General features: G+C 41.0%; 2 protein-coding genes across 14 annotated transcripts in view; one reads left to right on the plus strand and one right to left on the minus strand.

Annotated features, from left to right (window-relative positions):
• Positions 1 to 25,794, minus strand: LOC133122199 (transmembrane ascorbate-dependent reductase CYB561). Of its 11 annotated transcripts, XM_061232031.1 has the most exons (8): positions 25,087 to 25,524; positions 24,854 to 24,973; positions 24,519 to 24,570; positions 8,380 to 8,602; positions 3,866 to 3,964; positions 3,365 to 3,468; positions 2,693 to 2,850; positions 1 to 2,396 (listed from the first exon to the last, which is right to left on the minus strand). In XM_061232031.1, the coding sequence occupies exons 4-8, from the start codon at positions 8,585 to 8,587 to the stop codon at positions 2,204 to 2,206; spliced, it is 762 nt and encodes a 253-aa protein (XP_061088015.1). In that variant the 5' UTR covers positions 8,588 to 8,602; positions 24,519 to 24,570; positions 24,854 to 24,973; positions 25,087 to 25,524; the 3' UTR covers positions 1 to 2,203. The 11 variants fall into 11 exon arrangements, with proteins under 11 accessions (XP_061088015.1, XP_061088019.1, XP_061088021.1 ...); XM_061232035.1 differs by lacking the exons at positions 24,519 to 24,570; positions 25,087 to 25,524 and adding an exon at positions 25,681 to 25,794; XM_061232037.1 differs by lacking the exons at positions 24,519 to 24,570; positions 25,087 to 25,524 and adding an exon at positions 25,752 to 25,771.
• Positions 24,961 to 27,592, plus strand: part of LOC133122196 (histone deacetylase 5-like) — an 84,191-nt gene continuing 81,559 nt past the window's right edge. For 2 of the 3 annotated variants that reach the window (XM_061232023.1, XM_061232025.1), the window contains exon 1: positions 24,961 to 25,112. The gene's annotated coding sequence lies outside the window, so the exon portion shown is untranslated. Of the gene's footprint in view, positions 25,113 to 25,709; positions 25,780 to 27,592 lie in introns of those variants that run through there. The other variant, XM_061232024.1, reaches the window with a different exon arrangement.

Raw genomic sequence — 27,592 nt, forward strand, 5'->3', positions numbered from 1 at the left:
TTTGTCAGTTTCAACATAATGACACAATCTTTAATTAAGGCAACATCATAAGCAAGCATGTGAGATCTAGCACAAAATGGATACATATTTGAAAAGCAGTAGATGTCAATGGCAAAAGAATGAAGCAGTGATTCCCTTTCAGATTCACATTAGTATTACTCTGTACTGGTGCTGAAAATAGTGGGAATACTGTAGTGCAAAAGCCACAATGACAACCCACAGGCTGCCAGAAAATACAACTAGTGCAATTACACTAATGCCCTTTACAACACCTGTTCCTACAAGCAGCAGCAGACTAACAGTCTACAGTGTAGTGTGATGTCATTGCTGTGACTTCTCCAGACATATATAATAGTTTTTTATACAAGAATTTTTGGTACCAGTGGTTTTCAGAAAAAATTAGATTACGAAATAAAATAATTGAAACGTATTGAAATACAAGTACACAAGTTTTCCCGTATGTTTGAACATAAAATATAGATAATTATCTGTGTTGTTTATTATATGCAGCCTTTTTTCTCAATTTTTATTAAGGGTGCCAATAATTCTGGAGCCCACTGTATGAAATACTCTCAAAAACCCAACCTTCTGATCAATTGAACACGAAAAAATATCCACAGAGTCCAAAACAATGATATATTTGACCCAGGTGTGTCACATTGCTGTGTACATAAAAACTTCACTCTGGAGCAGTGCTCTTCAGCCCTGGCCCTGGAGAGCCGCAGTGTGTGCTGGGTTTTGTTCTCGCCTTAATATCAGAATCCAATTCAGACCCAAGAAACCAGGCGAGGTGAGTCAACTTTGTAGTTCATGCTTTAATTGAACAATTCAGTGCTGAGTAAAAACTAAATCCAGCACGCCCCCTGCTGCTCTCCAGGACCAGGAATGAGGAACACTGCTCTGGAGTATGAAACGGCAGACAGTCGTAAGGTATGATTGCAGTCACAGTCATAAACCACAAGTATATCCCTTTGGTTGCAGCTGGAATAGATGCAGCTCATGGATTCTAGTTCTCAAGCTGTAATGGATGGAAGGAATGGAACTTCACAGAGTACGCATTGGGAGATGGGGCTTCAGGTTCTCAGACAATGCATAAAATTAAACTTTTACAGCTCAGGGGATGAAAATCTTCAGTGTATTTACACTACAGCTAGATAATTATGGCAAATTGTGAAAGGAAGGAATCAAAGTAATGGTATATATTTTTCATATATTGTAGTATTAAGCCCTAATTTGATCTCGCTCGGTTAAATTAGCACAGTATTAGAATCTGAAACGGCTATCCGTGTCGGTCATATTGGTTACCTCCATTGTGAAGAAGAACATAAGCCACTGGGCATTGCTCATTATCACAGGCATCTCCGTGGGGTGTGCTGCTTTACCTCATTTCCTACTGTAATTGGGTGTGTTGGAGGTCTGCTGCAACACATGAGATCTGAAATTAAATGCTCTCTTCACTGCTCTAATGGTCTCATTATTTGGACGCCCTAATTAGATAAATGCATAGAGGAATTTAATTTTCATTGACGATTAAAGCCTTTCAGATATTTTACCACAGTGGGAGAGCAGAGGAACTAGAGGATGCATTGCAATCATTCTGTATTTCATAAATCTGTCATGTTTAAAATCGATCTACTGGTTCCTGTGCGTTTGTCTCTTCAGTGGCACTTTTCAGGATAGTTTTTGAACCGGTTTACCCAGCATGGTCAAACAGCGTAATTCATAATGGCACTCATTAATGATATTAAAGATATGGGCAAGGGTCTCTTTGGTTCTGGAAAAGTACTGAAGCATTGCATTTGCATTGTTACTTGATTACAGATTTGGAATATAATTATTTTAGCTGGACTTAATCATGTCAAGCAAAGCGAAATGTATCTGCATTATCTTTCATCCTTCATTTGGGATGATACCTCCATTTGGGCACAAGAGGGTGCTGTTGGACATGTGATTGATTTGTCAGCATGTTGCACAGAGCAGACCTGTGTCAGATACATGATTGTTTTGGATTCATTCTTTTCTAAGCTTTACTGAGCTTATCTAGTGTATTATAACCTATGAAATAGTGCAAACCCAACCTTCTGGTCCTCTTGTTTGGCTCAATTGCACCAGGCAAGATCAATCGAGCCCAGAAAAGTATCCAAAACAATTTTTGTACAATGTGTATTTGACACAGGTCTAGTGCAGTATGGTCTGGGGAGTGCTAAGGGGAGCTGGCGGTTTCGCCCTCCGTCAGGGTCTTGAAGTGCATGGAGAGGGCTTCTTCTTCTGGGTGTGGGGGGCGTCTGAACTCCTCCCGCGTCACGATGTATCCCACCTGGACACCGAAACCTACCAGCAGCAGCCCAAGTGTGTTCGCCAGCACCCCCTCTGGAGCAAACTTGGAGTATGTGCCCCTGGAAATGAAGGGAGACACCTTTGATAAGCATTGAAAACATCCGCCATTTTAGTCCTTCACAGTGCTGTCCTCGAGAGGGGGGTTGGCTTGGGAAGAAGGGGGTGGAGCTTCAGCTAAAAAAGGTGAGGCTTGTGAAGACAGGGGTGTGGTTTTAGTTTTTAAAGGGGTGGGGCTTGGGAAGAGGGTATGGCTTTAGCTTAAAAAAAAAGGTCAGGCTTGTGGGGGTGGGGCTTGGGAAGAAGGGGGTGTGGTTTTAGCTGTTTAAGGCTTGTGAAGGGGCACGGCCTCGCTCACATGATGCTGAAGAGGAGCTTCTCTGTGATCCCCAGCAGACAGGTGGCCACGGCCAGAGCGAACAGCGCCAGGCCGAAGAAGACGTGGAGGGAGAGGTACCAGCTGCGCAGGCCGGGCGCCGCCCCGGGGAACAGGAAGAAGCCCAGGCCCATCAGCCACTGCGGGGGGGGGGGGAGAAGACATCAGTTTCAAATTTATGTAAAAGAAGAGACAGTACACATGTAAAATGTGTCAGATTTAGCCATTAGGGCTTATTTTCATCTGCAGTCCACCACAGTGACTCCTCACCCAGAGGCTTGCTGTGCACCTCCTTTATTTCGGCTGGTTAGTCAGGGTTAACCTTGACCGCCACCGTTTTGCATGCACTCCAGACAGTGAGAACAAATAACCCTGACAGGCTGAATAGACTGTTCCTATCACCCAGTGTTCCTCTTAAGCCGTCTCTTAATTTGAGAATTCCAACCTTTTTTAAGTAAACAGTCCACCCTCGTTTCTGGTGTGGGCAAAGCAGAGAGGGACCACAGTATAGAAAGTGCCTCTGTGAATGTATGTAAAAGGACACTCTTTGTTGGTGAAGTTGAGTATGCATGTGAGGGGACAGAGCAAGAGAAAAGAAAGAGAAGTGAGGAGTAAATGAACGGCAGGGAAAAGCGTGCAGCTATGGTCCGTTACCTGGATGCAGAAGAGAACGAACGTCAGCATCCCACACCAGCTGTGCAGGGAGTACATGTCTGGAATCTTGGCTTTGGCATGAAACTCAAACACGGCCACAAAACCTGGGGAAGGACACGGACAATAGATCACTGCACAAATAAAGCAACAGTGTAAACCAACAAATTCTGTAGTGCTGAGAGGAAGAGTCAGAGTTTGTCTTCGCCTGGGTTGATACATGCAGCAGTGGAACTTTTTATTTAAAGAAATGATAAAATCTTGTCAAAAGATTGCTCATTTGAAGTTGATATCGGAAACAAAATCACAGGAGAAGCCTTTGGTTAATGTATGCAAGATTTAAGAACAATGTTTACACGAAAAAAGTGTGATTGATTCTTAACAGACATGTTCATACAACACACAAACAGCAGAGTGCACATAAATATTTCTGCTTTCCTGTATTAGAGCTCACTTTAGAAGCCTGCGTGTACACACATACTCACACACACACACACCTCTCACCTATGATGCTGAAGATGAGGGCGATGACGTGGAGCACAGCGTGGAGGATTTTGACACTGCGTTTGTTCTCGTTTCGGAACACTCTGTAAACCATTATCGCTGCGGGATGGACAGAGAAAGAGACATTATTGAGACTGTACCCAGGTAAAAATCATCCTACCATCCTGACAAGCACTCCAGGAGCTACATCAGTCAACCTGCATCGTATGGAGGTCACTGCTTTTCACAGTGAAGGGAGTGCCAACTGGGTTACACTGGCCAGCAGGTGAGCTTAAAGGCACCCTGCCCAATAACACACCGTGACTCACCACGTGTGGACAGCAGACTTCGGTTCAAAATTATGTCATTGTTTTGGATTCAAACACTTTTCTGACCTCAATTGATCTTGCCTGGCGCAATTGAGCAAACCAAGAGAACCACAATGCAGGGGTTGCACTTATTTCATATACCAATACACCAGACAAGCTCAGTAAAGCTTAGAAAATTATTTGAATCCAAAACAATTCTGTATTTGACCCAGGACTGGTGGACAGTTCACTGGTCCTACATCTGCTTGAGTTGGTCCCTGAGCATCTAAGTGGCTACCTGCATGTAATTGAATACCCATCAGGACTGTGGTTCAACCACGATTCAAAGTGGACTGAAAACCAATGTTTCACATGAGCATGTTACACTCTTTGGGGCAGGGGAGAGCAAGTCTGGTCCTGGAGGGCCACTGTGTATGCAGGCTTTTGATTCCACTAATTACCCAGGCTAAATGAGCTGATTGGCTGTATACACCAACAGTGGTTCACTAGCAGATTAGATCAGTCAAATGTTTCATATCTACCAACACTATTCATGCACATTTCAATAAATGTAGCCAACTGGGTTTCTATGTTCAGTCAACACTGAACCCTTGCTGTTTTTGAAGCCAGCGGCTGCATAATTAACCATTCTGCGTTGCCCTGGTGTCATGGTAATGCCATTTGTGTGTCAGCTGGGAGGGGATTTGGGCTGTGAAAACCTCCCTTTGTGCCCACAAGGGACTCGCTAATCTGTTTTTGTTCAGCTGGTTTAACCAATCTAAATGCATTAATGGCTGAGTGTCCTTTAAAGGTTAATGTCTCAATACATTTAGGGCGACTTGGTCTCACAGCTGGTGGGAGCAGCTCATTTGATTAGCATCCAGCAAAGTGCAGAGTCTGATCTGTGTCACCTTCTGGACTTTTCATTAATTGGTTTTGTGTTTTTGAATCAAGTAAAGAGATTTGTTCACCATGATGATTGTGATATTACTGCCACAGACCAGCCACAATTAAACAGGGAGTGTTCCGTTAATGGCATGAGAATAAAGAAAATAACTGAATAAAAATGTGTCTGGTAAACAGAAGAGTAAAGTTTCGATACATTTCTCACCACAAATGTAAATTGCCCACGATCACCTAGGTTATTGTCTGGCAACATCACTGCATTATCAAGCCTGTATATATGGCCCCCAAAATATATAAACTTGTAGGATATGCTTACTACTTAACACTTTCCCTTTGTTTTATAATGCATTCATCTGAATTGAATTTTATACTGGGGCATCGTTTCAGGATAAATGACAACTTGCAGTTGAAGAAAAGATCACTTATCCATAGCAGTGTTTAAGACACCTGCAACATTTCCAAACTCGTTCTTATATTCCTGACATTAACAAGGGATGATAACATGAAAATCGTAGGCCTAGCTCTAAACGTATAGGTATGAAGCAATAACCAGACATCCAGCAGTACGCCAGACTAGATGTAGGACGTGTGGAATGTCATATTGAAGGAAAAACCTAAATAAATGAGTGGAGAAACATAACAAATGCAGATGCTTCCATACAGGTGTACTGCATGATACAATTCAGCAATTGACATCCTATGATACTCTCTGGTATGTATACAATTCTGAGCTGGCCCAGTTGACCTCAATTTTGGATCAAGATGGCAAGAGAAGAAGATCGAAGTGATTAAGATATTCTAGTAGGGCTGCAGTGCATAAACCCCTCATGACAAAGCCAAATGCACATTTGAGAGTTACCACTCAATTTGAGAGGGGAGGGTCACTGGGGCGGCCTGTAGCATAGTGGTAAAGGTAAATGACTGGGACATGCAAGGTTGGTGGTTCTAATCCTGGTGTAGCCACAATAAGATCCACACAACTGTTGGGCCCTTGAGCAAGGCCCTTAACCCTGCATTGCTCCAGGGGAGGACTGTCTCCTGCTTAGTCTAATCAACTGTACGTCGCTTTGGATAAGAGTGTCTGCCAAATGCCAATAATGAAAACAATACAAGGTTAGGGGTTAGGGTTTGTGACCTTTATCCTACTATGAACCATTTCTATCCTGATGGGAATAGTCTTTTCCAGGATGACAGGGCACAAGGGTTCACTCAATGGTTTGATGAGCATGAAAATTATGTTAATCATATGCTATGGCCTTCGCAGTCACGAGACCTCAAATCAATTGAACACCTTGATTTTGTACCGATGGTTAGATAGCACTCTCCAGCACCATCATTAAAACACTAAAATGAGGGATCTTTTGGAAGAATTGTGTTCCCTCCCTGCGGTAGAATTCCAGAGGCTTGTAGAATCTATGCCAAGGTGCATTGAAGCTGTTCTGGTGGCTAGTTAGTTTTTACTTTAATTTGTCGTCTGTAGGCTACCGGTACCAGATGCCAAGCGCGATAATGTGCTTTGGTCTTGTTGGTCACTTTAGTCACTTGACAAAAATGGGAAATATTGGAAATAATTGGAAATATATTTAGAGAAAATGACAAATAACTGCACAACGTCCCTATATTCGGAAGACCGTGTTAGCTCATGATGGTCCGAACATCGGCGTATAAGCCTGCCAAGTTCGTAGTCTCTCTTTAGCAACAGCTTGTCCACCACAATGTTACAGTGGATCACAAATTACCATGTCACTGTTTTTATATAAATGGAAGGAATTAGACTTTACACGCACACAAAAACCAAAGCTGATCTGGAAGTAATTTATTATTATTTTTGTCATGAAAGTTGTACTGGTGTGTGGAACATGGTGAGTTTGCGTGTACTTTCTTTTTCATTTTACTATTCATTTGGGTGTTCAGCCTCCAGCCTTGGTCTGCAGTTGCAAAACCCGACCCACTTGTTTGGGCTTGTTTTGACAGTGTGGTCCCTAGCATTAATAACAGCCTTTTCTGTTGGTCAGATAGAGGAACAACTGCAGCCTGCTCTCAAACTACATTTTCCATTACCACCTACCTGTCAATCATGTTAAGCCACAATAATTAACCAGGTTTTAATGCTTTCAGAAACAGTAGCCCCTCCCACAGCTCATGGCTGTGATGCCTGGTGCATCACATTGTTGTTGTATTGCTGTGCACTCACACTCACACTCACACTCACTCACACAAATACATACACTCACATACACACACACAGCCAAAATACAAGCTCTTCCTTGTCCTGATAGCCACAGAAACCACTTCCTGTTGTTGTGTGCTGATTACAGGCTCTAACAGGCCCCAGCCCCCAAGGGTCGGGAGTTGATGTTATCGATCCGAAGCCTTCTGATGTCCCAAGAGCTGCTGCCTATTGAACGTCAGCTGAGCTTCAGGTGGTGTCTGTTATCCACCATCTGAACGAGTTTATCACCTCCATTAAGCCCTGCTTCCAGAGGCTGTTTGGGCCAGTTCCCTGCGCCCCACAGGCTAAAACCACTGAGTCATACTACAATGAATCATCACTCAGCAGTTCCTTTAAATAAAATAATGTTTGTGGAATATTTTTATTTTTTATATTCTGTTTTATATTTTTTGTTGAATAAAAAACATTTGTTAAACATTTTTTATATATCATCTGTCAGGGTCTGGACACTGTCCCCAGTTCATTGTAAAAGTGATCTGACAAATGCTGGAGGCAGTGGAGGGCTGGCACTGGCAATTGTCTACAAGCTGACAGATGAATATCGGACTGACTGCTCTGTGGTTCACAAACCATATAGCAAATGTGTCAGGCAAAAATTCCCTGCCCCTTCCAGTCCCTTCCCTGATCATGCCTGTTTACCAAACTCATCTCTGTCAGTGTGGAAGTGTAGCATAATGTTCAGGGAACTGGGCTTGCAACTTGAAGTCTATAGGTCTGATGTCTATAGGTGGGACACTACCATTGTACCCTTGAATACATAATCGGAATGGCTTCTAATATCCAGCTGTATAAATGTACTGTAGTTAGAAAATGGAGTAATCTCTGTACCTCACTCTGGACTAGAGTGTCTGCTACTACCCTTGATGTAAATGAACAGGAATGCATTTTTTTTTTTTTTTTTTAATGTATGTATGTAATCAAAAGAGCCCATCAAGCGAACAGCAGTGTGGATTAATACGGACATTGACCTCCTCAATGGGACTAGGAAGCCACTTCTCTCTGCTCTTAGCCAACTCGTTACTACTATGCATGAGAGAAAAAGGTTGTTTCAGGTGAAACTACACATGCCATGACGGCTGAGCACTGACCATCTCCGTAGAGGAAGACCAGTCCCAGGACCATGCAGAGGGGGTGCACGTTGAATTCTTTGGCTGAGCCGTCCCAGGCGTAGCCGCCCCGGTAGTGCCCCATCCACACCCCGGTGATGACCACGCAGGACAGACCCAGGAGCTGGGAGCCCGCCACGTACCAGGGGAGCCCGGCCGGACTGGGCCGCGTCACCGGACTGTCTGCCATCGACTACAGGCACTGCTGAGGAGAAAAGGAGAGAGGGTAGAATCTGTGAACCCACAGAGCTGGACCCCTTAAACATGATTTGTGCTTCATCCGGCAGATGGTTCCGGAGATTCCAGTGGTGTCGGAAGTTCCGTATGGAGCAAAAACAGAGAATCTGTGCATCGCAAAAGATTGTAACCATATGGCCTGCTTCATATTGATCTGGATTGTGTCAGTAGTGTGCGCTGCTGTCCGGAATGGACTGAAACCATAGAACCATGAAGGCAACCATGCTGTGGAGTCTCTGGGCAGTACCATACGGTCTCTCCATACGGAGTCTCTGGGCAGTACCATACGGTCTCTCCATACGGAGTCTCTGGGCAGTACCGTACGGTCCCTCCATACGGAGTCTCTGGGCAGTACCGTACGGTCCCTCCATACGGAGTCTCTGGGCAGTACCGTACAGCCCCTCCATACGGAGGCTGCCGGATCAAGCAGGAATCGGGCTTGTAAGATATGTTGTATTTAAATTATGTCCTTATAGAGAGGACCAAGGGAATTGGATGGGGCAATATTATATTGATTCTAAGAATGCTGATGTCCCTAATCTAGCAGAGTTTGTCACTGAAGAGACACCAGAATTTCCTTTTCCCCCACAGTTTAAAACCAACACGATGTGATTTGGTTTTATTACATGGAATATGTAGATGGAGATTGTGACTGTCCAGATTTAACAATTATTTGTCTATTTTTAATTTATTTAGTTAATTTTTAACTTTATTTAACCAGTTGAGTCTCATTGAGATAACAAGATTTCTTTTTCGATGGAGCCCTGGCCAAGAAAGCCGCAAACATTAGACAACAAAGCCACAATACAGTGTTACAGATGACATAAACGCCACATTAGAAACATATAGTAAAGTATACAGTTGAAGCTCATAATCACATGCCAAAAAGACAAATAGGACAATTATTTGCCTGCAAATAACCTGGTGTATATGGCCCCCAAAATACAGAGATTTATAGGAAATGCTTACTGCTTAACACTTTCCCTTTGTTTCATAATGAATTAATTTTATACTGCGGCATCATTTCAAGAAAAAATGACAACTTGCAGTTTAGGAAAAGATCACTTGTCCATAGCAATGTTTAAGACACCCGTAACATTTCCAAACTCGTTCTTATATTCGTGACATTAACAAGAGATGATAACATGAAAATGGTTGGCCTATCACTAAACATATAGGTATGACACAATAACAAGACATCCAGCAGTATGCTACACTAGATGTAGGATGTGTGGAATGTCATATTGAAGGAAAAACCTGAATAAATGAGAAGAAGAAGTAAAAGGTAGAGGTATTCAATAGCTAAGCGGGATTACCTTCTAACACATTCATGTTTGGACTAATTAAAATTAGACTAAACCCATGAATCTTTTCAGATGAATAGAATGGTGCTTAGCCCTGCTTTCAACAATATAAGGTAAAATTCATTAATAAGTATATTGTCCTCTTAGATGGACTTGCCATAAAGGAGTATGACCCCCCCCCCCCCCCCCCCCCACCCCACCCCTTCCTTCCACACCTTAACTCAGAGTTTAAGATGGCTGCAGGAACAATTTTGTACATTAGGATCTTTGGAGGAGAAGGATTTTACTTTTTATTTTGGTGCTGGCTCCTGGGGTAATAATCTGGCAAGGTCTGGCTTGTCTGTTTCTCTCTCGCTCTCTTCTGGTATTTGCTGTTTAATGTCTTGTCTAATATTTCCTGTTTTGTAAATTAGAAGTAGTGAGCCTACATTCAATAAATAATGTATGATTCTCACTCATTATTCTAATCGTCTCCTTCTTCATTAATTCATTTAATCTTGAGATCCAATATAGAGTTTCTTTTGACTTGTTGGTTGATCCCACCAGTTTACTGTAGACTGACCTATTCAATAATTTCAGTATTCAGAGTGTTATACATCTTAACAAGGATATTGTTTGTTGGAACTGCTGGATTCAGTAAATAAACTATTAAATTAAATTAAATCAATATATTTAATCCTTGCTTCCCCAACATTCCAAAAAACCAACTCTTCAAAGGGTTAATCAAAATAGGGAGGGAAAATTGGTGTAGGTCAGTCTTCCCGAGCACCACTGAACAAGAGAGAGAGAGGAACAGGAAGTAAACAGCAGCAGAGGGAGATGACAGATGGGTGGGATCGGAATTAGGAAATACATACATGCCATTGTGTAAATATTTGAAACCGTGAAGATCTGCATTAGAAAGAAATCTTGATGACTCTCTCATATAAATATGCAGTCTTGGTTTGTCTTCCCAGGCAGGATCCAGGATAACGCTTGCAGAAACATTGACCGCACTGCTGTGAATTATCTCATGAGTTGTTATGGTTTGCGCCCTCCTCTACCTGACCTCAAATGACCTCATTCTCAACAGCAGAGTGTGTAAGACTTGTTAGACACATCACTGTGGTCAACCACAAAGGATCAGATTCAGCAATAATATTTTGGGTCCTAAATACAATTTGTGAGAGCAGTGTACATTTACATTTACATTTTTGTAAATTTTTTAATCCAAAGCGACTTACAAGTGCAGTGTACTTTTAAAATGATTAATATTCCATCTCACATTAGCATCAAATCATTCAAGCTGGGATATTTAAATGTACACACAGTGCAGCACTAGTGTTACACCAAATTCAGCTAAACACGTCCTCTCACCATACCTGACCACTGAGTTGCATTCCGTTTAACCGGGAGGAAAAAAGGGCTTTGAACCCCTGCAATCTGAACTGTCTGTCACCTTCAGCACACCTAGGATGAAACAGCCCGGTGAACTCCAAATGTACAGGGCAGAGGCTCCCACAGTCTCTATAAATAAACCAACACCTCCCTCCCCTTTGTCTGTGACAGATCAGCTGTCAAAATCAGATGGTGGATTTGAGTCTCTTACCTGAAAAGGCCAGTCTCACCAGTTTGCTCTGAGCTGACGTTGCCGGTGGAGGCCTGCCAAGTTTGCAGGAGGCTGGCTCCGTACTCTCTCCCCACCTTATTTGTTTTGGAAGTATTCCTGCCGTGAGCCAGTAGTGCAGATAAAAGCGCAAAAATAATGAACAGAGGCAGGAAGAAGACAGACACCCAAGAACTCCCCTGTTCCCTCTGCCTTCTTGGGAAGATGAGCGCTCGTCAGCTCCTGTTCTCGCGAGGAGAAAAGACTTTTGTCGTGAGACAGAGACAGAGTTGCAGAGTGTTGACTGGAGACAGCATACTCCTTTTGGATAATATTCTACGGCTCTATTGGAGTGAGGGAGTGGCTAGGGGAGGACGTTTTTCAGTGCTGTGGGTGAGCTGATTGGCTAATAGAGAAAACTAGGCCCCACCCTTAATCCCTGGGCCAGTTTCCATGGATACCCAAAGGGTTGATGTCTCCTGCTCACTTGCTTACTTTCCTGTTGGCAAGGACTAGACTAAATAATACTGTGTGTGTATATGTGTGTGTTCGAGTAAACGTTTGTGTCCAAAGGAGAAATAATCTTAACAGGTTACATGGACGAAGAACTTGTATTTACTTTTAACCATGTTAGTTGGGGAATACATAAATTGCAGTATTCATGCATATAAAGTCATACCAATTTACATTATTAGACGTAGTTTCCCCTGTTTACCTTGATTAACAATCTAACGATGGCAGTGTTCCCTCGATTGTGCCACTGTGTAACGATTTGTTCAACCACTATCAATTGTAAGAGATTAACTGCATTTAGCACATTTATTCAGGATACAAAGTAGGTTATTACAGCTCTCCAGTTTCAATCTTTTATTATTTTCAGGTGAGAATGTTACACAAGCCCTCATAAACATTTAAATGTCATGTACAGCCGTTGGGCCCTTGAGCAAGGCCCTTAACCCTGCATTGCTCCAGGGGAGGATTGTCTCCTGCTTAGTCTAATCAACTGTACGTTGCTCTGGATAAGAGCATCAGCCAAATGCCAATAATGTAATGTAATGTAATGTAATGTCAATAACCTGGCTAAGATGCTGTAGAATGCATTTTCATATCCCAGTGAACATTCAGGTGAAAACCTGGCTACATTTGGAAAGTGAAAGTTTCCTTGCCAACTAGGATTTAGCCAGGCTGTATCCAAGTGAAACCTGAGCTACTTTAATGGGGCTAACCTCATCCATTTACAGTGGCTTCAGAAAGTGTTCAAACCCCTTCACTTTTTATCATGTTGTAGATTGAATTTTAAATTGATAAAATTACTGTTTTTGCCAATCAGTTTACACTCAAAAATCTGAAATCTCTCATTTATATAAGTATTCAGTGCTTTGTAGAAGCCTCTTTGGCAGTAATTACAGCTTTGAGTCTTCATGTAAGTCTCTACAAGCCTTGCACACCTGGATTTGGGACGTTTATCCCATTCTTCTGGGCAGATCCTCTCAGGCTCCATCAGATTGGATGGGAAGCCTCTGTGAACTGCAATCTTCAGTTCTCTCTACAGATGTTCTATGGGGTTTAAGTCTGGGGTTTGGCTGGGCCTATCAAGGACAGTCAGAAACCTGTCCCAAAACCACTCCAGCGTTGTCTTGGCAGTATGGCTTTGGGTCATTGTCATGCTGAAAGGTGAACTGTCACCACAGTCTTAGGTCATATACACTCTTTATTTGGCTGCATTAATCCTTCCCTCAATTCTGACCAGGCTGTCCCTGCTGCTGAGAAACACCCCCATAGCATGATGCTGCCATCACCATGCTTCACCATAGGGATGGTATTAGCCAGGGGATGAGCAATGCCTGATGTTTGCCAGAATTGGAATTCTGCCCAGAGTTACATTTTTGTCTCATCACCAGATAATATTTTTCCTTATGCTCTCCTTTAAATGCCAAACAGGCTGTCATATGGCTTTTACTCAGGAGTGACTTCTGTCTAGCCCCTCTACCATAAAGGCCAGACTGATTGAGTGCTGCTGAGATGGGCAACCTTCCGGAAGGTTCTCCCATCTCAGCAGAGGACTTCTGAAACTCTGTTAGAGTGATCTTGGTCACCTCCCTCACCAAGGCCCTTCTTGCCCGGTTACTTGGTGTAGCCAGATGGCTCCTGGGAACACTCAAAACTTTAGAAAATGTTTATACCCTTGCCATAATCTATGCCTTGGCAAAATAAAAGTAATGCAGAGGTCTACAGAGAGTTCCTTGAACTTCATGGCTTGGTTTTTGTCCTAACATACAGTGTGGGACCTTATATACACAGGTATGTGGCTTTCTAAACTATGTCCAATCAATTAAATTTGCCGCAGGTGGACTGCAATCAAGTTCTAGACATCTCAAGCATAATTAAAGCAAGGAGGATGCACCTGACCACAATTTGAAGTGCCACAGCAAAGGGTCAGAATTTTGCTGAATGTTTATTTATGTAAATGATTAATACATTTGCAAAAATGTATGGGGTCTTAATACTTTCTGAAGTCTGATGTCAAAAAGTCTCTAAACCTAGATTTACACCCCCCCTACATGTTTAGATTCCAGCTTTTGCTCACTGGGATAGTTTGTTAAATTGCAGTAGTTTTTGTCATCAGTTCATAAGTTCACAAGTGATTCCAGAAGTGAAAACAGTTTTACACTTTTGTTTCATACCTAATGTGTAATTAGAAACAGAGTGGGTTTATTTGCATTCATTCATTTTTCCAATGATGGAAATTTAGATCAATATGGTCACAGGATATACCGTTCGAAACTCACCGCTCTATGAGTAAAATGTACGATGACTTTGCTTTAGCGACTACAGTTCCTTATTTTGTAATGCGGGCAAAACAAGTGTGGAGGGACCTCACCTCTGCATTTTGGAAATCCAGAGATGACACAAATCAGGGTAAATTCGATATTCCTTTCGTGGTTAGGGTCCAGATAATAGTTTATAATTCCAAAAACATGCCAACAAGGAGATACATTGATATAATGTTCATTGCTTAATTTGAATTTCTTCAGGGGAATTATCCTTTTTGTCCGTTTCGCTGTTGGAAGTACAAAAGTAGTTGATAGTAGAATAATTTGGTTATTTGAAGGCTATTTTATCGGGACACCTCTCTGCAGGAAGTGCTAAATGCTATGACACAGAGCTTATCGGTTTCCAGAGCATGACACTGTTGCCCCAAGCATCACAACTAGCAAAAAAAACTGAATGCTACATTTTACAATCTACATTTTGATTGGCACTCTGGAACACTGGGAGAAGGTTATCTGACCGGTAGCAGTAAAGCAGTAGCATCATATAGCCAATGCCCCCTCTGTGTGCTAGCAACTACAGTATAACTTCTGCTCAGCATACAGCCAGTTAGGAATATAACCGGATGTATACATTTTGAACTACATGAACTTTAATTCATAAACTTCTAAACCATCCAATCCATCTACTTGGTTGAATATGCAACACTTTTTGGTCATTTTCTGGCCGGACCCAATTTGTTTTTACATTTTTGAATGGGTGAGATATAATAGATTTGATTGGACTGCCTACATGCTCAAGCCTCTTCTCTCTATAGGCTTACTGAAATAAACACATTTTTCTAGCTTCTGACATGTCAGTGCGGTATTAATAAATTCTTTTAACACTTAATATGTTTGCTATGAATTTTTTGGAAGGAGGGTACCTCAGTGGTTGTTACATGTGGACCCAGATATATCTTCTTGGAATGATGACTAGCATGTTCTGCATGTTTTTCTCATTAATATGGCTCACATTCTCAACTTGTTATCAGTTATATGAACTCTTATCTACTTATCTATGTGTTATACAGTTCAAAAGCATCAATACTGATCCACGAGCACACACATATTGTCGCCTATAAGGCGATAACTAATGGAACATTTTTACTCATCAGTGTCCAAAAGCCACTGGAGAAATTGAGCCATCTGTTGATCATAGATAATCAGGACTGTAATTTTGTTAAGGGGGAACAAGGTGGCTAATGTGTGACTTGTGATGTGTCTGATGTGATTTTAATAGATTTTTCCAAATGAAGATGACACAACTTTCTAATCCTTCTAATCAGTGAAAATGGAGTATTCACCCAGACCATGATATAACATTAGAGTTCTATTTGTGCAGGTGCTCAAGGTTTGTTGTTGTGACATTTCACCTGCTACAAGGGTCTCCTCGTTTACCATATAGGAGTCCATTAATTCACCACAGATTTAATTTAATCAATTAATTATCCTTATTCTTATCATTCTTATTATTATTATTCATATAATTATTAGTATTAGTATTACTACTAATAACAATATTAGTTATAATACCTATGTTAATTTAATTGTTTGCAATCTAGCATAGCAGCACAACTTAAATCAAAGCAATAAAGTTTAATATTTGGTTGCATAGCCCTTAAATGCTGTATGTACTGTATGAGTCTACATCCCATTGACTGACCAATCGTTTGTTGACTTCATTAGAAACTTGACTTTCCAGGCTTTCACTTAAGATGCTTTCAATTGGTCTTTTGGGGGTTTCTGTCTTCAGACTCCTCTACAGCAACTGGAATGCATGCTTGAATGTATTTAAATCAGGTGACTTAACCAGTCCCATTGGTGAATGCTTTGGTTGCATAGGCAGTCTGTTTGGGGTCATGGTCTTGCAGGATGAAGTTATGACCAATGGGGTTGGAGGAATTTATTTTGTACATAGCCAGACAAAATCAGTCTGTATACTTCCAAATTCATCCTACTGCCACAATCCTCCATTTCACCATTAATAATTATGAGTGAGCCTGTTCCAGAAGCAGCCACCCATGAAAAAACCCATGACACTACACTCCACATTTCACATATGAGGTGGGATCATGGGATGTTCCTTTCTCCCCACTCAGCTTTACATCATCTTGACCATCTTTGTTTTGATCTCATTTGTCCATAAAACTTTGTTCCAGAACTCTTCTGGCTCCCCTCGGTATATTTTAATTTTAATTTGGTCTTTCAATTATTTCTGCTGATGAGAGGTTTGCATCTTGCAGTGCAGCAATTCTGCTCTCAAAGTATTTGTGAGCGGTTCACCCTGCTGGTGTTTTAGGGTTTTATGTCACAACATTCCTCTGTCATCAACAGTGGCCACAGCAGCAGAAGAAGACCAATACATCTAAAATACGTCTAAAAAATAAGTCATAAATACCCAATGAAGTGTTCACTGAATGTATATTTGCTGTGAAAATAAATGAATTATTTTTACAAAGAAGACAGCTTGTATTACTTTTTCTATCATAGTTATAATGGTGAGCTAAATAAAAGAAAATGAACAGGAACAGAAGAAATATGGAAAGGCTGGAATCTGTCTGAGAATGCTCTGAACAACCAATGCAAGTGGGCTACTGGAGAATCCATGAGCAAAAATGCCAGTGAACTGCAGAAAACTTTTGCCGCTGACTTTGTCTCTCGCAGGCCAATTACGACCATCCTACTCCTTCCTATCTGCACATTAACTAGTAAAGAAACTCCTTTGCTTTCACAATTACCAAAACTTATATTCATTACCAAGTCTACAGTATATAATTCCAAGTATTGCCAGAGAATAACATTTTGATTGTAAAATTATAGGCTATGGATTTTGCATGTCATCACCATCCTTGGTTTACGTCATTTTCTTGCTATTTATGTTTTGACCACTAGATGGAGCCACATACACGGACAATAACAACGTTTTACAATATTAGACAAAAGTAGTCAGACTAAAAGAAAATCGAACCCATGAGTATCACTGTCATTTAAAAAATATTAGAAAGTCATAAATGGAATCAGTAGCGAGAATATGGTGATGACACATTCCTTTTTTCATCAGAGTGGACCTCCATAACACAAAGGGAAATAGAGGGTGAAGGAGAGGAGGCAAAGAGCAGGGGGATGACATTTAGAGAGGTCTGTCAATATGTGGGCTATGACTCACCATGAATCACTGCTTGCATTGCATTTACAAAAATTTGCACCATCCCTCAGTTCATTTAAGACAAACATTTGCAAATCTTGCATTCAGTGCCCCTAATCAGAGTAAAAGACAACTAAAGGTAGACCATTAGGAACTGTGCATGTTCTGTCCTATATGTCCACCTCCAGCAAAATGCGTAAATTTAACAGCCTATACTGAGATTCTGTCTGAATGAACAGGAACAGAAGAAATATGGAAAGGCATGCTTAGCAGTATCTCTGGCTATATAAACTAGCTCATACATCATCTACATGTGAAATTTACACTCACTAAGCACTTTATTAGGTAGACCTGTACACCAGCTTGTTATTGCAAATATTTAATCAGCCAATTATGTGGCAGTAACTAAATGCATAAAAGCATGCAGACATGGTCAAGAGGTTCAGCTGTTTTTCAGACCAAATGTCAGAATGGGGAAGAAATGTGATCCATTGAATGAATGTTGGTGTCGCCCAGTGTTGTTTGAATAACTATGGTTTTGAAACTGCTGTTCTCCTGGGATTGTCATGCACAACAGTCTAGAGTTTGCAGAATTGGAATTCTGCCCAGAGTTACATTTTTGTCTCATCACCAGATAATATTTTTCCTTATGCTCTCCTTTAAATGCCAAACAGGCTGTCATATGGCTTTTACTCAGGAGTGACTTCTGTCTAGCCCCTCTACCATAAAGGCCAGACTGATTGAGTGCTGCTGAGATGGGCAACCTTCCGGAAGGTTCTCCCATCTCAGCAGAGGACTTCTGAAACTCTGTTAGAGTGATCTTGGTCACCTCCCTCACCAAGGCCCTTCTTGCCCGGTTACTTGGTGTAGCCAGATGGCTCCTGGGAACACTCAAAACTTTAGAAAATGTTTATACCCTTGCCATAATCTATGCCTTGGCAAAATAAAAGTAATGCAGAGGTCTACAGAGAGTTCCTTGAACTTCATGGCTTGGTTTTTGTCCTAACATACAGTGTGGGACCTTATATACACAGGTATGTGGCTTTCTAAACTATGTCCAATCAATTAAATTTGCCGCAGGTGGACTGCAATCAAGTTCTAGACATCTCAAGCATAATTAAAGCAAGGAGGATGCACCTGACCACAATTTGAAGTGCCACAGCAAAGGGTCAGAATTTTGCTGAATGTTTATTTATGTAAATGATTAATACATTTGCAAAAATGTATGGGGTCTTAATACTTTCTGAAGTCTGATGTCAAAAAGTCTCTAAACCTAGATTTACACCCCCCCTACATGTTTAGATTCCAGCTTTTGCTCACTGGGATAGTTTGTTAAATTGCAGTAGTTTTTGTCATCAGTTCATAAGTTCACAAGTGATTCCAGAAGTGAAAACAGTTTTACACTTTTGTTTCATACCTAATGTGTAATTAGAAACAGAGTGGGTTTATTTGCATTCATTCATTTTTCCAATGATGGAAATTTAGATCAATATGGTCACAGGATATACCGTTCGAAACTAGCTCATACATCATCTACATGTGAAATTTACACTCACTAAGCACTTTATTAGGTAGACCTGTACACCAGCTTGTTATTGCAAATATTTAATCAGCCAATTATGTGGCAGTAACTAAATGCATAAAAGCATGCAGACATGGTCAAGAGGTTCAGCTGTTTTTCAGACCAAATGTCAGAATGGGGAAGAAATGTGATCCATTGAATGAATGTTGGTGTCGCCCAGTGTTGTTTGAATAACTATGGTTTTGAAACTGCTGTTCTCCTGGGATTGTCATGCACAACAGTCTAGAGTTTGCAGAAAATAGTAAAAACTCCAATGAGCAGTAGTTCTGCGGGCAAAAATGCCTTGTTAATGAGAGAGATCAGTGGAGAAAGGCCAGCCTGGTCAAAGCTGACAGGAAGGTGATAGCAACACAAATAACCACACATTACAACAGTGGTATGCAGATGAGCATCTTGTTCATTTCTACATGGTGAAACCAAAATTTATAAAAAATACGCTTTAATAAAGAGTGTTTCTGAGAATGTGCACTTTAACCACATGTTAATTGTTTTTTTAAAGTGATATGTTTTCACTTTCTTTATTATGGGTTATTGATAGTAGAATAATGAGCAAAAATTGCTATTTCATAATTTTTTATTATCATTTTCACAAGAAAGTATGCAAAAAGTCAAGGAGTCTGAATACTTTCTGAAGACACAGCACATTTGGTTATTTGAAGGCTATTTTATCAGGACACCTCTCTGCAGAAAGTGCTAGATGCTATGACGCAGAGCTTATCTGTTTCCAGAGCACGACACTGTTGCCCCAAGCATCACTACTAGCAAAAAAATAAAAAAGGAATGGGTCGCTATGGCAATAGATTTTTAATCTCTACCTCTCAGCATGTTGCCCATGGGCTCAATGGATGAGGGGAGTCTACAGAGCTTGTCCGGTATCAAGTTATGGGTCACACAGCCTGCACTGCTTCTAGCCTATACACAACAGAACTGCGGTCATGTCAAACAGTAGCCTATATGTATATGGGTACAGGTTGTATCATATTTTACATTTACATTTTACATTTTAGTCATTTGGCAGACGCTTTTAATCCAAAGCAATTTACAAGTGCATAGGTTCTTCACAGGTGTTAAAGCCTATTAGTAGCTGCAGCAGTAGCCTAGTACTAGTAGTACTGGAAGTATAAGCAGCAACAGAAATTGAGTCATATGTTGTTATAATTGTAATAGTAATACTTTTTCCCCATGAATATGGTCTCATGTGCAACAGCATACTAGATAGGCCTACATTTGACCCTAGATATAAGCACAGAGGGAATTGTATTCACGTTGCATCCATGAATAGCCTACACATTGAACAAATATGAACAATAACTTTTAAAAACGAAATGTTTTTCATAAATGATAGGTAAATATAGAATATATTCCAACAGGAAAAGCAAAAGCATTGTGTAGACTATATCGGACCACTGCATGGCCTGGTTAAAGATCTTATGTTCATATAGAAGACGGACTTTTGAAACATTGGCTTCATACAGAACCCTTGTGTACTACAGTGGGGCAAAAAAGTATTTAGTCAGCCACCAATTGTGCAAGTTCTCCCACTTAAAAAGATGAGAGGCCTGTAATTTTCATCATAGGTATACCTCAACTATGAGAGACAAAATGAGAAAAAAAAAATCCAGAAAATCACATTGTCTGATTTTTAAAGAATTTATTTGTAAATTATGGTGGAAAATAAGTATTTGGTCAATAACAAAAGTTAATCTCAATACTTTGTTATATACCCTTTGTTGGCAATGACAGAGGTCAAACATTTTCTGTATGTCTTCACAAGGTTTTCACACACTGTTGCTGGTATTTTGGCCCATTCCTCCATGCAGATCTCCTCTAGAGCAGTGATGTTTTGGGGCTGTCGCTGGGCAACACGGACTTTCAACTCCCTCCAAAGATTTTCTATGGGGTTGAGATCTGGAGACTGGCTAGGCCACTCCAGGACCTTGAAATGCTTCTTACGAAGCCACTCCTTCGTTGCCCGGGTGGTGTGTTTGGGATCATTGTCATGCTGAAAGACCCAGCCACGTTTCATCTTCAATGCCCTTGCTGATGGAAGGAGGTTTTCACTCAAAATCTCACGATACATGGCCCCATTCATTCTTTCCTTTACACGGATCAGTCGTCCTGGTCCCTTTGCAGAAAAACAGCCCCAAAGCATGATGTTTCCACCCCCATGCTTCACAGTAGGTATGGTGTTCTTTGGATGCAACTCAGCATTCTCTCTCCTCCAAACACGACAAGTTGAATTTTTACCAAAAAGTTCTATTTTGGTTTCATCTGACCATATGACATTCTCCCAATCCTCTTCTGGATCATCCAAATGCTCTCTAGCAAACTTCAGACGGGCCTGGACATGTACTGGCTTAAGCAGAGGGACACGTCTGGCACTGCAGGATTTGAGTCCCTGGCGGCGTAGTGTGTTACTGATGGTAGCCTTTGTTACTTTGGTCCCAGCTCTCTGCAGGTCATTCACTAGGTCCCCCCGTGTGGTTCTGGGATTTTTGCTCACCGTTCTTGTGATCATTTTGACCCCACGGGGTGAGATCTTGCCTGGAGCCCCAGATCGAGGGAGATTATCAGTGGTCTTGTATGTCTTCCATTTTCTAATAATTGCTCCCACAGTTGATTTCTTCACACCAAGCTGCTTACCTATTGCAGATTCAGGCTTCCCAGCCTGGTGCAGGTCTACAATTTTGTTTCTGGTGTCCTTTGACAGCTCTTTGGTCTTGGCCATAGTGGAGTTTGGAGTGTGACTGTTTGAGGTTGTGGACAGGTGTCTTTTATACTGATAACGAGTTCAAACAGGTGCCATTAATACAGGTAACGAGTGGAGGACAGAGGAGCCTCTTCAAGAAGAAGTTACAGGTCTGTGAGAGCCAGAAATCTTGCTTGTTTGTAGGTGACCAAATACTTATTTTACCGAGGAATTTACCAATTAATTCATAAAAAATCCTACAATGTGATTTCCTGGATTCTTTCCCCCCATTCTGTCTCTCATAGTTGAAGTGTACCTATGATGAAAATTACAGGCCTCTCTCATCTTTTTAAGTGGGAGAACTTGCACAATTGGTGGCTGACTAAATACTTTTTTGCCCCACTGTATATGGGAATAGAGGGAGGAAACAAATAGGCCCAACATCTCCGGTGTCATATCTGCCTGCCTACCCTTCAACTCATAAGAAAATGAGTATATGACATATCAGGGCTGTATAAAATATACATTAAATGGCAGACTATATGCAAGGCTGTGGCTGGGCAGTATACAGTGCATCCGGAAAGTATTCACAGCGCTTCACTTTTTCCACATTTTGTTATGTTACAGCCTTATTCCAAAATTGATTAAATTCATTTTTTTCCTCCAAATTCTACACACAATCCCCCATAATGACAACGTGAAAAAAGTTTTTTTTGAGATTTTTGCTAATTTATTCAAAATAAGTATTCACAGCCTTTGCCATGAAGCTCAAAATTGAGCTCAGGTGCATCCTGTTTCCACTGATCAACCTTGAGATGTTTCTACAGCTTAATTGGAGTCCACCTGTGGCAAATTCAGTTGATTGGACATGATTTGGAAAGGCACACACCTGTCTATATAAGGTCGCACAGTTGACAGTGCATGTCGGAGCACAAACCAAGCATGAAGTAATCAAGTCAAAGGAATTGTCTGTAGACCTCCGAGACAGGATTGTCTCGAGGCACAAATCTGGGGAAAGGTACAGAAATATTTCTGCTGCTTTGAAGGTCTCAATGAGCACAGTGGCCTCCATCATCCGTAAATGGAAGAAGTTCAGAACCACCAGGACTCTTCCTAGAGCTGGCCGCCCGTCTAAACTGAGCAATCGGGGGAGAAGGGCCTTAGTCAGGGAGGTGACCAAGAACCCGATGGTCACTCTGTCAGAGCTCCAGCGTTCCTCTGTGGAGAGAGGAGAACCTTCCAGAAGGACAACCATCTCTGCAGCAATCCACCAATCAAGGCCTCTATGGTAGAGTGGCCAGAAGGAAGCCACTGCTTAGTAAAAGGCACATGGCAGCCCGTCTGGAGTTTGCCAAAAGGCACCTGAAGGACTCTCAGACCATGAGAAACAAAATTCTCTGGTCTGATGAGACAAAGATTGAACTCTTTGGCGTGAATGCCAGGCGTCATGTTTGGAGGAAATCAGGCACCGCTCATCACCTGGCCAATACCATCTCTACAGTGAAGCATGGTGGTGGCAGCATCATGCTGTGGGGGTTTTTCAGCGGCAGGAACTGGGAGACTAGTCAGGATTGAGGGACAGATGAATGCAGCAATGTACAGAGACATCCTGGATGAAAACCTGCTCCAGAGTGCTTTTGACCTCAGACTGGGGCGACGGTTCATCTTTCAGCAGGACAACGACCCTAAGCACACAGCCAAGATATCAAAGGAGTGGCTTCAGGACAACTCTGTGAATGTCCTTGAGTGGCCCAGCCAGAGCCCAGACTTGAGTCCGATTGAACATCTCTGGAGAGATCTGAAAATGGCTGTGCACCAACGCTCCCCATCCAACCTGATGGAGCTTGAGAGGTGCTGCAAAGAGGAATGGGCGAAACTGCCCAAAGATAGGTGTGCCAAGCTTGTGGCATCATATTCAAAAAGACTTGAGGCTGTAATTGCTGCCAAAGGTGCATCAACAAAGTATTGAGCAAAGGCTGTGAATACTTATGTACATGTGATTTCTTAGTTTTTTTATTTTTAATAAAATGTAATGTAAAAAAAATTATTTCATGTTGTCATTATGGGGTGTTGTGTGTAGAATTTTGAGGAAAAATATGAATTTATTCAATTTTGGAATAAGGCTGTAACATAACAAAATGTGGGAAAAGTGAAGCGCTGTGAATACTTTCCGGATGCACTGTACTCAATGGAAAATCTTCAACTTCCCTCTGGATTAAGAAGAAGGCAGCACAACATTGTGAACATTGTGCCAACAAAAGGTAAGTGTTTCATGTTAAATGTCAGATGTAGATGTAGACTCCTCCTCAGGCAATTAAAATGCCACCTAAGGCAACAAGCAAGAATTATTCCCAATCATAGCACCGCATGCTTGTTTTCTCAGATCATCCCACATGAACAGGTTTTCAGTTGACATTCTTGGATTAATACAGTTTTTAAAGGCAAATATATAGGCTACACTAAATGTAACATCATACAAGATACAAATTCTAGGTCTAGCAGAAAATACTATGAGAACCTTAATTGACAAGCCTTTAACTTCAGGTCACTGTAAAGAATTTAATTTATTTAATGCCATACACTGAAAAATCTAAGAATTTGGCTTTATGTGGGTAGGCCTATAGTGATGTCTGGGTAAAAATTGGAAAAAGGAAATGTTTAAATGTTTTTCACAGGTTTTAATTAAGCTGAATTTAAAATGAATTTGCAATTAAGTGCATGTTCGAAGACACCCTGTTACCACGTTTCCAGAATATTCTACTGTACCTGTATTTCAGTCGTCAGAAATCCGGTAATGGCTTTCTTCCGTCCATGACCTCTAATTCCGGGTTGAATAATTGTGCTAATTAGCAAATTCAGGTGATTGGAAGAAAATACCGGGTATGACTTTCTGACCCTGGATTTGCCACCTCTGTGGCAAATGTTACCTCATTTGTCCTGCTCAACAGTCTGATTTTCCTCACTTAAACGTGAATAAGGAAACATTTAATGAGTGTGAATCTGTGTGTACATTTCTTAGAATATTAAAAGTTTTAACCGTACCTTCCACTAAAGTGGCCGGTCGCGCAGGAGACTCTCCTGTTGATGCTTGGTCTACTTACCAAGCTAAGGTGTATTGTGTGGTCCGCTGTCGGTAACTCAGTAGCTCTATTTTTAGTACTCAGTCGGGATCACGTGACGAGGCAGTGACGTCATCATTAATGTTGTTGTTGGTAGAGGAGCTGCAAATATGGAGGAAAGAGAGCTTTGACGGGAAAATTATACATAAAATATATATTATTAAACAATTATCTAGAGAGACCAATTGTTGAAGAGGTGGAGTTCGCATACTGACAAGTGAAACGGAGACTCACTGTCCAGGTAGCTACAGCAATATGTTTGATGGTTTTCGGTCGTTCGGTAAAGCTAATGTTTTAATCTCGATCTTTTCAATTAGCTAGCTAGTTAACTTGGCTAGCTGGCGAGCTAACGAGTGCCGAGACTTTGCGAGGGAACTTGCTAGCTAGCTATAACTAACTAGCTGGTGCCTACTAACTACATACTGAGGTTACATATTTGCCCACATGATGGTTAGCTAATGTTCGTTTGCTTGTAAAAAGCAACTCTCTTTCAGCGGTGCACTCAACGGGATTGTCTTTCCAACACCTAACGTTAGACTACGAGCAACTATTTCGTTCGCCGCGGGAGAACGAGAAGTAACGTTGCTAGCCAACTTAACTAGTTATATCCAGTTTGCCTGCGCTAGTTAGCCATTTAACGTCAATAGTAAATGGTGTAACGTAAATGTATAGCTAATCAGCGTCGATGGTGTTATTTTAAATCAGTGCATTGTGCTACCAAATAAAACTTAAGGTTAAGTAACGTTAGCATTAGGATACACAATCCATGCACTACAATGGTTCACCATCACATTTTAAACCTATCGTACTTTTAAAGGATCACATCAGTCGCGCGGTGGCTGGTGGTAATCTATCGAATGTATCGTGTTTGGCTGCAAACCTTCTGTCGTCCAGCCAAGTTGCATTTGGTAACGTGATTTGCGAGCAAACTGTGCTCTCGTGCTTATGACTTTGGCCGCCTAGTTATCTTATCTGCACCGATGTAGGAACAGTGGACAGAAAGCTGTTTTTCCTTTTAAACTTTCATTGGGATTTTGGCCGCCCTAGCAAAGCCAACGTTAGCTAACGTTAGTTAACCCAGAAAATCTGTTCTGTTGTGTGATATGATGTAATACAATTACAACATCAACATAACGTTATTACTACTTTATTTAATTCAGAATCTCACTTTGATGAAGGGTTTTTAGCTTGCAAAGGTGCACTTGCAGTTATCTTTAACTTGGGTGTTTGGCTAGCTAAGAACGAAAGAAATACAGGTTATTTTAAGATTGATAATTAACAATTGAGACGTTAAGGTAAGTTAGCGATCGAATTAGCACTCTTAAGCGTACCTGTATTTCTTACGGACTTGACAATCTTAACTAGCTAAGTTATACTAGCTAACGTTTAGCTAAATATAACCGCACGAGCAGAAATTAGTATACGACTATGCGGTATCTAGCCAGGTTAACGTTAATCCATGATTCGTGTGATTTACCGTACTTCATGTGCTATTGAATGTAAAGCGCATATGAGATCAAATCATTTTCGCATATGATCGGAGGCAAGTTGAATCCTTATTCTAACATTTAACGTTATAGCTTATTATGTTGCGCCCACGTTGTGAGTTAAATAGAATAGCAAGTGTTAAAGCCATAAACGGTAACGTTAGTTTTATAATGGCAGGAAATGCGTTATTTGTAAAGTTATTTGTGTTTTCCGTACCTAGGCAATCATCACCACACAGTAATAAGAATAATATCATTGATTTGAAATTCGGGATAAACTCAGAGTCCTTTTCAAGGCGAGTTTAATCCTCATGAAATTATTATTATTATTGTGTGGTAATCATTTGACTGATAGTAAATACCATGATATACCTCACACCACATCTACCTGCATCCGACCCTTTAAATCATTTTATGCTCTGCTATTGCAAATACAATAGACTTAGGCTGCTTGTATCACACACGACTATCGTGAATTAAACAAAGCAGAGACATTCTCAATTTTTTTTCACAGCATAAAACATCTATTTTACACCGATATAAAAGAAGAGGTAATGTTGAGACTATTACTCATACAACAACAGGAGTCTGACAGTCATCCTATTTTGGACAATACATGCTTGCTTTTTCTAAAATTGGGGAAGTACGTAAATCAAATAGAATTGAATGTAATATTGTAATCCATTTTGACAGTTTGATTTGATTTCCTATTGAATTACTCTACAGCTGGGGATAGGCTTACCTTCATCACACGTTTAAGCCTGTTGTGCCTTTAAACTGTTTTTGCTTTAACACTTTAAAATCTGCCTGCACTTAAAGTGAAATGCACTAGATTTGGAGGAAACCTTCAGAGCAAAGTTTGGCATTTAAATTCTCACCTGCTTAAATTTGCTGTTAAATCCATACTTCTATGCTTGCTCTGGGTTAGATAATCCAATATACAAAGGGTTAATCTATTTCCAAGGTAGGTATTGATAAAATGAATGATTTGTTTGCAAATTTAGAAACAAGTAAAAAATAATTGAAAAGCACAGAAAACATCTTTGCTCAGTCCTGCGGGGTGGGGGCTTATGGGCAATTGCATTGGACTGGTGCTGGTGCTGGTACTGGTACTGGTGGTACAGTGATAGCTTGATCAACAGTGGTGTACATAGTACTCAGCTGAATGAGGGGGGACAAAATATTGAAAGCTGATTCACCTGAGTGTTATGTGCACCATAGTTGATAAATGAAC

The sequence above is a fragment of the Conger conger genome, chromosome 2 (genome assembly GCF_963514075.1).
Source record: "Conger conger chromosome 2, fConCon1.1, whole genome shotgun sequence".
NCBI classification, from domain to species: Eukaryota; Metazoa; Chordata; class Actinopteri; order Anguilliformes; family Congridae; genus Conger; species Conger conger.